This window comes from Ixodes scapularis, unplaced genomic scaffold, assembly GCF_016920785.2.
Source record: "Ixodes scapularis isolate PalLabHiFi unplaced genomic scaffold, ASM1692078v2 PGA_scaffold4__175_contigs__length_147842914, whole genome shotgun sequence".
NCBI classification, from domain to species: domain Eukaryota; kingdom Metazoa; phylum Arthropoda; class Arachnida; order Ixodida; family Ixodidae; genus Ixodes; species Ixodes scapularis.
In genome coordinates, this window is record NW_024609879.1 from 137,429,316 (window position 1) to 137,443,595 (window position 14,280).

A 14,280-nucleotide genomic window follows, 5' to 3' on the forward strand; every position below is an offset into this window, starting at 1 on the left:
TCTTCTGTCCACCCACTGTGGTGGGCGATACGATCATATTGTTCAATCCCCTCCACGACGTCTACATACACCTTGTCGCGAAAGGGCGTCGGAGTGCGGGGTGCGGCTGGCATGCAAGCAATCGTGGGAGCTGACGCAGTTTGCAGCTACGGGTTTCTCACCGTTGCCTTAGTCTGCTTCGGTTTTTCTGACAGGAGACCAAAACCGGGGGTTCTTCCTGGTAGCAGCAACTGACTCGAATTTCAGGTTCTTTATGGTGTATCTGCAGAGTTCGCTCTTGTGGCACTCGCTCGTCTTGCGGTTTTTCTACCGGGCTCGGGATTTAACTTGCCTCACGGCTCGCCGGGGGTGTAAGACACGGGACAGCCCCCCACCCTTGTTTTGTTGTCAGGCAACTCGGCTGACGGGCCGCCAGGGTGCACACAAAGTGAAGGGCTAAGAATAAAATACCCAGCGCCTCCACCAGAACATACGATGAAAGCCGAGCATGGTCTGGAACTTTCCAGAATCGTAAATATTAATAAAAGGATTGGACCAAGCATCCATGACAGTATGACAAAACTGAAGCAAGAGAATTTATCCTGACCAGTAAAGAAGCTGCATTGCTTTAGTGGCATTCTGTCCGAATAAGTCAACTCCTTCGGGGGTTTGATCACTGTCGTGGAGGAATTGAACTTAAATGGATGTGGGACCACTTTTCTGGTAATGAGCCGCTGCAGGCTGTCACCGCGAAGAGGCGTGAAAGCGTGGGCTGCGTAGGTAACGTTCGCCGCAGTGATACACGCGCCATGAAATATCCATGCAGCTTGCAGTTCGCGTATGGAGTGTTGATTAAACGTATATGTCGACGAAACGTGCGGCAGACCAGCGGATTTAAGACCAACTCTAACACATATGCCCTGTGAAAGTGCGCGTCTACGCCAGGACTATTTAGAAAGCAGCACAGCATCACGTAGCACGGCACAAGAACTACCTCCTTGAAAACAGCTCTTCGGTGCGCCGCACACATGTCCTTCGTGAAAGTGCACGCCTCTGCCGGAACAACTTAGGAAACAACGCAACATCATTTAGCACGGCACGGGAACTACCAGTTCATCGGTGCGCCGCACAATCAAAGTTAGCCTTTGGTCGTTTGAACGAAGCGGCACCGCGATCACAGACTACCAAGCACGACTCACGCAATTCCTGTAGCTAAACTGCGCGTCCAAATAGATTAAACACGCTTCACTTCATATTTCAAAAGTTCCGATGGTCAATGAGAGCACAAAAACGAAGCGTTAAAATTTATCCCTGGGAGATCCGAATCACTACGAGGTCCGACCAACGCAGGCCGACTGTCTCTTTCGTGGCAATATCAGCAACATCCCCGTCGATCACCAGCAAAATGCATACCATTCCTTCATATTTTTTAGAGGTTATACCTACGTGAGAGACCAGGCTGAACTCTGAAGTCGCTTTCGACCAGCTTCATTGGACGGCTGAAATCAACTCGCTCAGACCAGCGACAACGAACAACGCATCCGACAAGCTTCGGCTGAGGCTGCGGCACAGCTGGGGCCAGCTGCTGCCTGGGCGCTGCCATCTTTCCTGTGACGTCACGTATTTGGTCTGGTCACGTGACGAGTAGACATTTTTTGCGTACAATCGGCCTGTAGTGGGTCACTTTCGAATGCAAGCCCCTCTACCTCGTTGATTTCAGCAGATTACCATGTTTCCATGACCTCTATTAAGGGTTTTATGTTTTTGCTCTTAAACCAAGCCCATAAGACACCCCAAAACTTCAGTTCGCTTTACAGCGCACTGACATTGAACCGACGGTACCAACTTTCACGAGCGGCTTGATAGCCGAGAGGTACAACTATTAAAATAGCTAACGTACGTGTTACTGACTAAAAACAAATAGTCGGGGTTTTCTTGGCCTTACTGCAAAACCTTGGTGTTTTCTTGTCTTCTAATTTCAATACGTACTTTAGCTGTTTCATAAGGTATATCGCACCGTTATCAAGCCCCTCGTAAAACGTTCTGGCTGTAAGTTCTTCGTCAGTGCGCTGTACCTCGAACAGGTGTTTTGCTGTGTGTTATTTGAGACAAAAGTGTGTAAGATTACACCCTGTGTATGGCGAATGCACAACGTGGAGCAAGCAACACTAACGCAAACAAACAAAGCATGCGTTTGCTCCTATGCACAATACTAAGCTCTGTAATACTGGCACACTTCTTACTTAAAAAGAAGAAAACGACACATCATGAACGCCCCAAAGATACCACACATATTACAAGAATATAGTAAATCCTAACCCCTATAAATATTCAAAAATAGCAGCGAAAATGTTTTCGCTACATAAATATTAAAACAAGTTTGTCAAACTATAAATAAAATAAAAAATGCAAGATGTTTACAATTATCTGCAATGCCGAATTAGAGCGCAGCTCTTGTCCTCCCCCTCCGTAACCTCCCCTCCTCCTCTCCTGCTCCCCACCCATTCAGCGGAAAAAATTCCCCTCTCACTTTAGCGGAAAAATTGTCCCACTAAGTTTAGCGCAAATATTTCCCCGCTAAATTTAGCGGAACAATTTCCCCGCTAAATTTAGAAAAAAAAAAAAAAAATTCCCTCTTATTTAGCGAAAACCTTTTCCGCCAATTTTACCGGGAAATTTTACCCTCGTGATATCACACGTGCCGCACGTGTGACGTCATTATGGAAAACGTTCCATAATGCAATGCTCGGTTACGCCGAAGCCGACGCCGTTCAGCCCGGAAACGGGCGCCTAAGAGCTGCGCTCTAAAACCGAAAACGCCATATTTTAGTCTTAGTCCTATCGTTTGCAAAGAGGGAATATTAGATTTGTTTTTCTATGCACAGCATGTACCCTAACGCTTCAAAGGCACTTTAGTCGGCCCGCGACAATCGATCTCTCAACGTTTATAGCAAAAAAAAAACAAATAAAAAAAAACAGCTTACATCGGTAAAGAAAAAAATAATACTGTTCTAGGCAATTTGCGACGCCATCTTGCGGACGACGCACGCGTAGAGAGAAATGCTGCCGACAGATGGCGTACGCCACGTGAGAGAAGCGCCAAATAATTAGTTGCGTATTTATTTTTTCGAGATCGTTTGCTATAAATTTGAATCGACCGGCGCTCCGTCGACGCTGCGCACGTCATCTGCTGGCAGGGCAGTACTTATCTTTATGCCCGCATCGTCTGCGAAATGGCGACGTAAATGACCCCGAACAGGTGTTTTTTTCTTTCTTTTTTCGCAAGGTAAGTTTATTTATATATATATATTTTTTTTTTTTTACTCTAAACTTTCACCACGTGCTTGCACCTATGAAGTAAATGGCAGCGCGATATGTTGAGAAACCCATTTTTGCAGCTCGTTTGAAGTGCCTCGGAAACCGTTAGTTTTACAGGCTGCATATGTACCGAGATACACTTGTTGTCTTACTTTGATTCACTATTTTATGAAACTAAGTAGCATTTTCGTAAAGAAGTTTCTGGATTTTTGCCGTTTTCACCATCTTAGAGGATGATAGCGCTCAGTTCAATAACATAGTGCTACGTTTAACGAATACACTTAAAAAATATCCGAAGGAATTATTACGTCATTACCACGCGTAGTCCATTATCCCTTTCAAGAGAAACGGCCGCCCTTTGATCGGTATCATGATATACCATTTTGTTAAGCTCCATTCCATTCATCTGAAACGGGGAAGGAAATGCAATTGAACCCTACGTCCTACTTATTTTGACTTGATGCTTGAAGATAAAAAGAAACACAAAAAAACACTCACATATTGTTTCACTGGGGTTCCCCCTTCTTCGTACTGCAACAAAAACGACTTCGAAAAAACATCGGCTGGTTGCAGAGATAGAGTGGTGTCTTCATCGATAAAGAGTGTTAGCTGATCCCCGTCACTTCGAGCGTCTATTACATGTGGATACACAAGCCTCCTTCTCCCAACACCTAAGAGCGAAAAAAAAAACATTAAGTGAACAATAAGCTCCTTGAAAGACCACATAAAGCGGCATTGCCATTCGCCATCTCATGGGCCCGAACCGTGCGATTGGATTCCAGTCTTCGCTAAAGGCTGGCGCAGCACTCGATATTGATACGAGCTGAGCTTGGTTCACGTCGAACACTGCTGCAGCTTTTGCGTCCAATATATGGCTAGTGTATGTGCCAAAGCATTGGTGTATTCGGATAATTGGCACAGTCGCAACTAGATGGCGCAAACTTCTCAAAAGGCCCTATTATTTGTATTACCGCAAACTGACCGCTCATAAAAATATGACATAAAGTTCCTCTCGCAGGCTATAGGTGAGGAGTTACTTCAGTTATTTGTTTAGCTCTTGATTTTTTTACGCATGGTGTAATCTTATTCGACACCGCTCAGCGCTATACAGACAAACATGCACCATCGAATTCTAAGTGCTTGTGATTTTAAAAACAAAATGGAGTACTTTAAATAAAAACGTAAGCGCGTGGCTCGATGACTTACAACCAAATTTCCCAACATATTATTTATTAAGCCTCAAGTTCGTTCACTGTACGAGTTCACCGTACCTTAGCTGAAACTATCCGGACGCTACACTAGGGAGGTTTAGTAGATCGTTCCGATTACTCCGATTACGACACCAGATACTGCGCCGACGCCTTTTTGTATGCACCGAATGGCTGTCGCGTACCGTTATCGAAGGTATCGGGACGGCATACAAAAACTCCCTATCGTCTACTCATATGCAACCACTGAAAACGTTCACATTATGTATGGCGGTCACCCCTGAGATGCAGCATATTGTTGGGTCACTGACATATTGGTAATAATGACAATTCAAGTTGCAGCGAAGGAGATCAAGATACAGTGAACCTTCTAAACCAATTGTTTCCCAACCCATGGCCCAATGATTAGGCCTAGTAGTTCAACAGACAAGAGTACCGAGTGTGTAGATTTACGGCCGTGGTTAAAACCCGAGATTTCACTCTTGACGTTTTTAAAATTTTTTCGTACAATATCTCTAAACATTATTTGGTAGCAAAATACGTTAGTCATACAAATCAGTCTTGGGTAACAAAGCGCCACTGTAACTTCTGTCCTCTTTAATGACGTTTAACTGTAACGAGTTACTTTTTCAAGAACAGTAAATTGTAACAGTAGTACTATTACTTTTTTTGAATTAACCACGAAAGTAATGACGTTACTTTAATTGGTAATTCCCAGTTTTTTTTATTTTTTTATTTATACGATATCATTGAAAGCGTACAATTGTTCCATTCCTTGCACCTTCGAAATTATGTGTTTCGACATTTCGAGTACAAAGTTGACTTTCCACACACTTTTTATTACGCTCTTTCTCGCGAGTCATGAACCAAATTTAGCCACGCGCACTTTGATGCAAACAATACTCTAGCTATATTTACGCAGGCGCTTGTACTTTGGGCTGAACATTTGCACCTTAGCATCATGAAGGTCTAATTATGTCGCAGTATTTTCATTAGTGCCCAGCTTGATGCGCAGACTTTGAACTGGCTTGAAGCGCACGTATCTAAAGTTCGTAACATCGCCACGGGATGGCGCCACAGCGCCGGTGGCTGACGAAACTAGCTGCTAGAGCCACTGTATATGGCAACGTAACTGCCAGAGTCGCGCCGCGCTTTTCCCTGTTGCGCCTCTCACCGCAATTGGTCACACGCGGTACGATAGCAACGACCCGAGCTGGCTCGGTTTCCATAGCAACCGAGTGACTACTCGTCACGAGACCATAGAGTAATATACACAAGGTAAAGAGCGGACACTGCCCTAGGCCCAAAGTTACCAGAACACTCAGTTGGGAAACTCGCCGTCGAAACCTGGGCCGCTGGCGTCCACTGAGACCATGCTAAATACGACAACAGCGCCACTCTTTATCAATAGTCTGTACTGTGGTCACCTTGAGCTTTTAGAAAGCATGTTTTTGCGTAAAAACAAACAGAAAAGACTCCTTTTGTACGAAATTTATTGGAGTTTAATACAGATGAAGGACGCGTGATGTTTTTAAAATCTTTAGTTTGCAAGGCTTTGCGGCACAATTAATATTGTTTTTATACAACCATGCCTCAGCGGTGCTTTCAGGTAGCGCGTCCCCGACCTAGGTGCAGTTTAGCTTCGGTAGTACGACAAGGTATATGCACATGGGTAGCGAAGCTTCGGGCAAAAAGCGGTTCAAAACAAATCGCCAGCGACATCGGCCTGGAGGGTCACGTGAAGGATGCGATTGAAGCGCGACTAGGGGAGGTGGGGACAAACATTATTAAAATTTATTAGTTTGTGACTAGAAGTACAATCATTTGTATTTTTATACAAGTTAAATATAATTATTAGATATTATCAATCATATTTGGCGCGCTACGAAATTCAAATCTGTCTTTGTTTTTGCTAATATTATGCGTACTTCTTATTAGCGTCCTCTGTACGCCACTAGCAAAAAGGCCGGCAAGCAATAGCGATATTTGCAGTTCTTTGTAGACCTCGTGGCGCGCGGAAAGGCAGGCTGCTGACGCCCGTCTGCTTGCTTGTGTTTGGGCCTCCACGTGCTCTACGCTTTTAATTGTTTTAGCGGCAGCTAACTCCGTTTGGGAAGTTTTCTTGTTTGCTCGGGCGTGATTAGCCAAGTTACTTGCGCGGGAACTCGGCAGCCGTGCGCTTGGACCTTGGACGCTACTGCGTCCAAGGGGCTCAACGTCCTTTGCGACGATGAGCACAGCGCGATACGCAAAGAAACGGTGCTCCGTAGAAGTGTGTGAAAGCGACACCCGCACGGCTGGCGTCTCGCTGCACCGGTTTCCCCTCGACTCTCGAAGGTGAGATTTCGCTTCTGTCAGTAACATGCCTGCTGTGTGATGTCATGCCCCCTTGTTCGGTCTTGTCTCAACTCTAGGTAGTTTTACCTAAAACTATTAGGATTGTCTGGATGTGCACAAGAAACTACACCTGAAGCCGTAATATGTTATACTAGTAATGTTTCAACTTCAAAATCACCCTGACTTCACTGCGTTGTGTGCTGTCATTATAAAAGTGCCCACGATATTCAAATTTACCTTACCGGCCTGCCTTTGAGGAGCCTAATGTCGTGATCATAGGCGTGGTTATCAGTGGTACAGCACAGATATATAGTAGGCCATCTGTGCATAAGACTCGCATTTTTACTCTTCATAATGTATACAGAGCGTTGATGTCATGCATTTGTTAATATCCTTGCTCTGATTTGCTTTGGTTTGTGGGAATTTTGGCTACATTTCTTTTTCCTAAGTATTCACGGCACCCACATAACACCAGGCCTTATCTGCAGGCGCGAAGTCTGGGTTCGGTTTTGCAACAACCGAAGTCTACAGGGGAAGACTCCATGGCAGCTACGGGACAGGGTAGTTTGCTCATTACATTTCGAGGAGTCGGCTTTCTTGCGGCCTGTACACCTCCGTCACATTGCGTTGCCAAGTGTTCTTTCCACAAAAGGTAAGCAGACCAATAAACTTTCCGTGCATAATTAAAAATAGCGCAAGGACGACGGAGGGAAGAACGAGAGACAGGAAAGAGCGCTAACTCGCAACTTTGTGACTAAGCATGGTTAACCTGCTCTTAGAAAAATAGTAAAATATTTCAGCCACATGGGGCTGAAATATTGCTTCTGTGGGCTCATAACACTTTTATATTATTTGCAGAGACGACGCGTGGGGACATTTCCAACAAAAGCTCTCCTGGTTCAGCAGTTGTGCATGGTGAGCTTTTTCACTGTAACTAACATAAAGTGGCAGCAACTGCCAGCACTACTGCATTACCTCGTGGTCTTCATGACCTGAGCATTTTGCAATAAGACTAGGTGAAATTAGCTGGAAACAGCTGGTAGAACATGGTCAGAGGTACTGCTAGAAGTTCATTTCAGACCCGTTAATAATGACATGTTTTATTTGAGGTGATATAATCAACGTCAATATCGGTCCACAGAGCATCGTTTGCCATGCCGCCACCCGGTCTTCCAAAATAAAGCTGCCCATGAAAGAAAGTGATTTTCATTTTGTATTAAAATAGGTGAATTAAAAATAAATTTGCAGAGCTAAGTTCGCCACTCTCATCGAGCTGCACATACTTGGGCAGTTCAGAGTCACGGAGCTTCTCTGGTCACCCAGACGACCATGCATTCTTCCGAAATGGAGCTTTCGTGGGAACAAGGTAATTTTTCTTGCCGTGTGTTAGAGTAGACACATAGGAAGGAACTCAACTACTATTCCATGACTAACTTCACGTTAAATTTGCAGAGAGCATTTCGCAAGCCCCATCGAGCTGCACGTACTCGGGCCGCTCAGACTCGCGGAGTTCCTGTGGTCACCCTGACGACCAGTCTTCTGAGGTGGAACTTTCGTGGGAACAAGGTGATTTTTCTTGTCGTGTGTTAGAATAGACACATAGGAAGGAACTCAACTACTATTTCATGACTAACTTCACGCTAAATTTGCAGAGAGAAGTTCGCCAGCCTCATCGAGCTGCATGTACTCGGGGCGCTCAGACTCGCGGAGTTCCTGTGGTCACCCTGACGACCAGTCTTCTGAGGTGGAACTTTCGTGGGAACAAGGTAATTTTCCTTGTCATGTGTTAGGATAGACACATAGGAAGGAACTCAACTACTATTCCATGACTAACTTCACGCTAATTTTGCAGAGAGCAGTTCGCCACCCTCATCGAGCTGCACATACTCCGGCCGCTCAGACTGGTGGAGTTTCTGCGGTCACCCTGACAACCAGTCTTCTGAAATAAACCTGTCATGGAACGCAGGTCAATTTCCTTTTTATGCGTTCAAATAGGGGAATAAGGGAGGACTTCCTCTTCTCCTTCGCTAAATTCACATTAAATTTGCAGAGCGGATTTCTGCGGCTCCGTTGGACCACACATACTCGTGCACCGTACTGAAGAATAGTCCACTAGGGGCCCATAGTAAGTGGTGGCCGAATATTGTTTGTGCTATCCTTTTAGTCCCATTCTTTTTTGTGAGCTTGCTTTCTTAGTTGGTAAAAAGAGCGCTGAAGGACAAGGAACAAGGAGTATATAGACAGGCGCTGTAAAAGTACACAGAGAGGCACTGTTTCTGCCAGCTAAGATGAACAACCAACTCGCTCAACTTTCCGCTCTCTTGAACTTGCTTTCTTACAATACTGTTTTTGTAAAAGCCTTTATTTGTTTCATTTTGTTTGCAGTTGATCACAGCTACGCTCTACCTCAAGATGCTGCTCCTGCTCAAGAGTCCAGCGGGGACGTGGCTGACTTGGAGAGTTTGGTTTCTTCACCGTCGTCTAGAAACTCTCTCTCTGGCTGTGCTGCTGGGCCTTCTCACAAATGTGAGTTCCTTCTATGATGCGAACTTTTTTCTTTGCAGGTTTTTTTTTCTTAAATTATTAAAGGTAAGACCGCAAAAATAAAAAAGCCAAGGCTCGAAAAACACCAGCGGATACTAAACTTTATCTTGACAGCTGATGGCGCAAGGGGTCACATAACACAAGACCGGGTTGCCGGCAGCTACAAATCGAAGTTTGTTCAAAGTTTACCGTATTTTTGTGTTTCATGGTATTGTCATCGTCAAGCACGCAAAAAGACAAAAAATGTTCCTCACGCAGGTGTTAACACTATCGGATCAAAAGAGCTCAACCGGTTTCACTGAATCATAAGTCTTACCGCAAAACCTCACGTAAGACAGTGTTTTTATAGTTATCTAAAAGCTGCCCTGGTCACATGCGTGTGATGCTGAGCCTGTCATGGTCCATTGTCCTATCTGACAAACCTTAGTTGCCTTTTTTTTTTGCGAGCGCTTCACTGTTACTTATGCCATGGGCGTAAGTAAGGTATGGTCAAGCTTTGAGAAAATGCATTTCACAGTTTGGATGCTTATTCTGACTTGCATGCTTCTGTGTGCGCCCTTGTCTTTTTGGACTATCAGGTCTCTGGCCAGCATGAAGCGCCTAGACCGACATAAAGATGTGCTGCTATCCTTAACTTGAATTGCATATGTGTAGTCTGTCATACTTGATGTTCTTGTTTACAAACACTTTAAATCTTTGAGGAGTATTCTTTAGTGTGAATGGATTACACATTTAATAAATTGGTGGCGAATACAAGTTTTTCTTGGAGACCTGATTTGGGTCATTTGTCAAATTGCAGCACCGGGCAAAAGCCGCAGTATCGACAAGAAGAAGATGAACGCCATGAGAGCCAAGGTGCGACAGCTTCAAGAGCGCAACAAGAGGCTCCAAAGAAGGCTGTAACGACAACGTCAGATGAGGACTGTGGCCGAAGTCGTTGAGAGTGTCCGCACTCATGTGTCTCCTGCCGTCGCTGCACTCGTTGAAGCCCAGCTTAAAATGAGCAATGTGAGCCGGTTTGGCCGGAGTTGGTGCAGCAACAACAAAGCCTTGGCTTTAGGCCTCTACTTTCATAGCCCCGAAGGCTATAGGTATTAATTGCAGGCGACTGCTCAGGCTGCCATCAGTTAGGTCACTGCAGCTATGGCTTCAGCGTGTGCCACTGAGGGTTGGATTTTACTCTGACATTTTTGAGCTCATAAAGAGGCGGGCAGCTTTTTTTTCTCGAGCCGATCGGGCCTGCAGCATAGTGTTTGATGAAATGCACATCAAAAAAGAGCTTTCATACAACCCCTCGTCTGACAGGTTTGAAGGACTTGAAGAACATAGTGGACAGCAAGGCAAAAAGCTGGCAAACAAGGCTCTCATGTTCATGGCAAAAGGAGTCGGAACACCGTGGAAGGCAGCCACTTGGCTATTTTTTTGCTCACAAAGGCACACCTTCAGATGTCCTAAAAGATGTCCTCTTCCAGTGCTACAGCGCCCTTGTGGACGCTGGCCTGGAGCCGGTAGCTGTTGTATGCGATCAAGGGAGCCAGAACGTGTCTCTTTTTTCAAGCATTGTAACTACCGAAAAGCCTTACGTAGAGATCAATGCCAAGCCACTTTTTTTCCTTTTCGATGCTCCGCACCTTTTGAAGTGCCTTAGAAACATGTTGATCAAATACGACTTCAAAGTTGGTGATTACCAAGTGAAAAGTTCCTACATCAAGGAAGCTTATGAAAAGGACCGTAAACTTGAGATCCGGTCTATGCCGAAGCTGAACGATAAGCATTTTAATTTGACGTTCTCGTCAAAGATGTCGGTGAAGCTAGCAGCTCAAGTTTTCAGCAATCACTGCGCAGCTGCAATGTATGCCCTTGTTACTTTTCAGCAATTGCCAGCCACAGCTGTTCACACAGCGAGATTTGTTGAAAGAATTGACCGTCTCTTTGACAGCCTAAATAGCTCTCAGAAATTTGCAAAGACGCCATATGCCTCTGCAATGTGTAACGGCTCTATTCATGAGGAGTTTCTGGAAGAGTGCATTCTGGTGTTTAAAAGCCTGCAAGTACTCGGGTGTAGAAGGCAGCCGCACAGCATTCGTGGCTTCTGCTTGACAGTTAGGTCACTGCTGCTGCTCAGCAATCACCTCAGGGTTAATTACGGTTGTTCCTGCCTTTTAACCCGCCATTTGAACCAAGACGCCCTTGAAAATACTTTTGCTGTTATACGTTCAAAATCCGGTGCAAACACGAACTCCACTTCCCGTCAATTTCAGGCTGCGTTCAGGCACCTTTTGATTAGCAACCTATTCAAACTCTCGGAAAAATCAAACTGTGCTGACGACATGATGTCTCTCCTTGCTACGTTCCCAGCAGGCCTTTTGGCACCTTCTTCTCCTCTTGCCTTAGGGAGCACAGTTTTTCTTGACACGGCAGACGATTCGCCTTCAAACTACCCTTCGGCAATAGAAGAGAACAACATGGTTTATTTTTCTGGGTGGCTGGCATCGAAATTCCTCAAGGTTCATTCCTGTGTGGGAACAACTCAGAAATGTGAGCTGAGGACAGAAAATGCGTGTTTTTCTGAAGGAAATCAAGTGCTCTTGTATTTAAGTGTGAAAGGCACTGCCAACTCCGACTTTGGAAACCTCTCAGTCCCTTCTGCTTCTTTCCGATTATTTGTTGCAGCTTGTGAGGAAGTCTTCGAGACAAGTATCAGCAACCTAATTTCAAAAGAGAGCGTAGGGCGTACTCTGGGTGTCCTTTTTCACCAGAAGGTTCCAAAGTCTCTGACTGTATGCAACGAAAGTGTTTATGATGATTTGTTTTCTCTAACTGCCAGAGTCAGGCCCTACTGGTTCGCGCGAAAAAAAAAAGTTGAACTATTTGATACAGCAGCAGCAAAGTGTAAAGCGAGGCCGCAAGTGCACAGGCTAGGTACGTGAGACCACCCAGGCTATATCTAAAGCAGTGTAGGCATGTTCTATTCGTAATTTCATTTTCTTCAGGTTTTCAGGAGAAATGTAGTCTTTTAACTGATTCACATATATAGCGCTTAAATCTGTGAAGCTACACTAGCTTGTGAAGTGCAGCATACCGCAGGGCTCCAAGATGGTTTACTCCACTTGGCTTCCTTGACCTGCACCGAACAATCGTTCTGTTGCAGTGTAGCAGCACTAGCAGATGCAAGTTAAAATATTTTCAGCATTATGGTACCTTGCCCCAAAGCCACGTAGACAAGTGTAGTTTTTTGTTTTTTTTCTGTGTATTACAGTGGGGATTGCAGTTGTCCTCCGAACACCGTGAAACCTCTGAGTTATTAGTGGCTGCCTATGAACTGTCAATGTCCTCACAACATCCAACAGATTGTACATTGTCTTATTATATTATAATGTGCCTTATGTATCGATCTACTAGTTTTCTTGCACTATGACACTTCCAAAATAGTGGATACCGATTGTATGATTCTGGTGAGTGATCTGATTGAATGTTTGTAAGTAAATAAAACTAATAAAGCGCGACTGTTAATACAACGTTGCACTTGCAGTAGAGTTACTGTTGTGTATTTCATATGCCCAACACACTCCAGCGATTTGATTCACTCTTTTTTCTGTGACATTACGTCATTCGCTTTAAGGTTTCTCACATATTTCCGAGGGATCCTGAAGGAACAAAGGGCAAAACACTGCGGCTCGAGTTCAACCACAGAGCAAAGACACGTGTGACTAAATGAAACTATTCTCATAGCAGGTCGGCTAACAAAGTCGGCTGCAGAAAAAAACGTTTCGAACAAAATATAAGAGCAAGGGCAAAGAAGGGCGTAAACGATCGACTATAAACACAAGATGTAAACATCCCAAGAAAAACCGAGGCTGCAGGTAAAAAGAACGACATACACACTAAAAAGTATCAAACAAAGCTGAAACACGGAGCTATGTTTGAGACTTTTTAGTGTTTATGTCGTTCATTTTACCTGTAGTCTCTGGAATTATTTTTAATTTTCGCGCCAAACCGCACGCAGGCATGACGTCACGTTTTTTCCGGAAGTGTCGTCATTTCCTGTCTATTTTTTGTTCCGCCGGAAGTGTCCCCGCGACTCATAGATAGCGCTAAAACAGCCCCATGGGCCGCCATTTTTTCGACATGTGGGCTTCTCTGGAAGCTTCGCTACCCATGTACATATACCTTGAGTACGATGCGGCGCGTCCTCTGGGGAGACAGGTTAAAAGAAGAGGTTACAGCGTGGCACCCCTGTAACCTCTTCCGCTGTATCTGTTTCGGCCCAAAATGGCCGATTAAAGCCGAAATAGACGTCACGTGCACTTCCTCGAGTGGCCGCTGCGGGAGAAATGGCGGTGTTGTGCTCGCCATTAGCTCGGTGCTCGAGGACAGATCGGGGACACATTTTCAGAGCAGTCTCTATGGCAGTTTTCCAACTGAGTGTTTTAGTAACGTTGCCTAGGCCCCAGAGCCCAGATAGACCAGTGACAGCTAGCCCTCCTAGCGGACGGCATTAAACACAATCTAGTTCCGGTTGCGGTCAAGTTAGTTTCGGTTTCGGTTTGGGCGTTTCTGCTGCGGTTCTCCGGCACCCTTTTCTTTCTCCCCATCTTTCCTTCTTGCGTCGCTCTTCGCGACGCTCTCGGGAGCTCTTCGGCTCCCGGAGCCGCTGTTTAATTTTTTTTTTTAATGTTGACGGAGCTTTATTTTAATTTTTACGATATTATCCGTGCAAAATGTGTAAAAGAAAATTTCCACTCCACAAAACGAATCCGTATATCTTGTTTGTTGGTTTTTCCTACTGTAAAACATTGAAGTTACACAACCTCCACATTGACTCCTGACTGTTGGAGCATTTTGGGGTCAACAACAGTAAGTGATTAGAAAACATTTTATTGGACCACATTTG

The 14,280-nt window shown here is 44.9% G+C and overlaps 2 protein-coding genes across 2 annotated transcripts in view; one reads left to right on the top strand and one right to left on the bottom strand.

Annotated features, from left to right (window-relative positions):
* Positions 1 to 4,371, bottom strand: part of LOC115313303 — a 159,622-nt gene extending 155,251 nt beyond the window's left edge. The window contains exons 1-3 of the mRNA XM_042293719.1: positions 4,368 to 4,371; positions 3,796 to 3,968; positions 3,614 to 3,703 (exon numbers count right to left, since the gene is read on the bottom strand). Coding sequence (XP_042149653.1) covers positions 3,614 to 3,703; positions 3,796 to 3,968; positions 4,368 to 4,371 — 267 coding nt within the window. The remainder of the gene's footprint in view (positions 1 to 3,613; positions 3,704 to 3,795; positions 3,969 to 4,367) is intronic.
* Positions 4,372 to 11,038: 6,667 nt separating this feature from the next.
* LOC121837640 lies at positions 11,039 to 12,316 on the top strand. The gene has a single exon (XM_042293333.1). It carries the CDS (start codon positions 11,039 to 11,041, stop codon positions 12,314 to 12,316), a length of 1,278 nt encoding a protein of 425 aa, XP_042149267.1.
* The last annotated feature ends 1,964 nt before the right edge of the window (positions 12,317 to 14,280 follow it).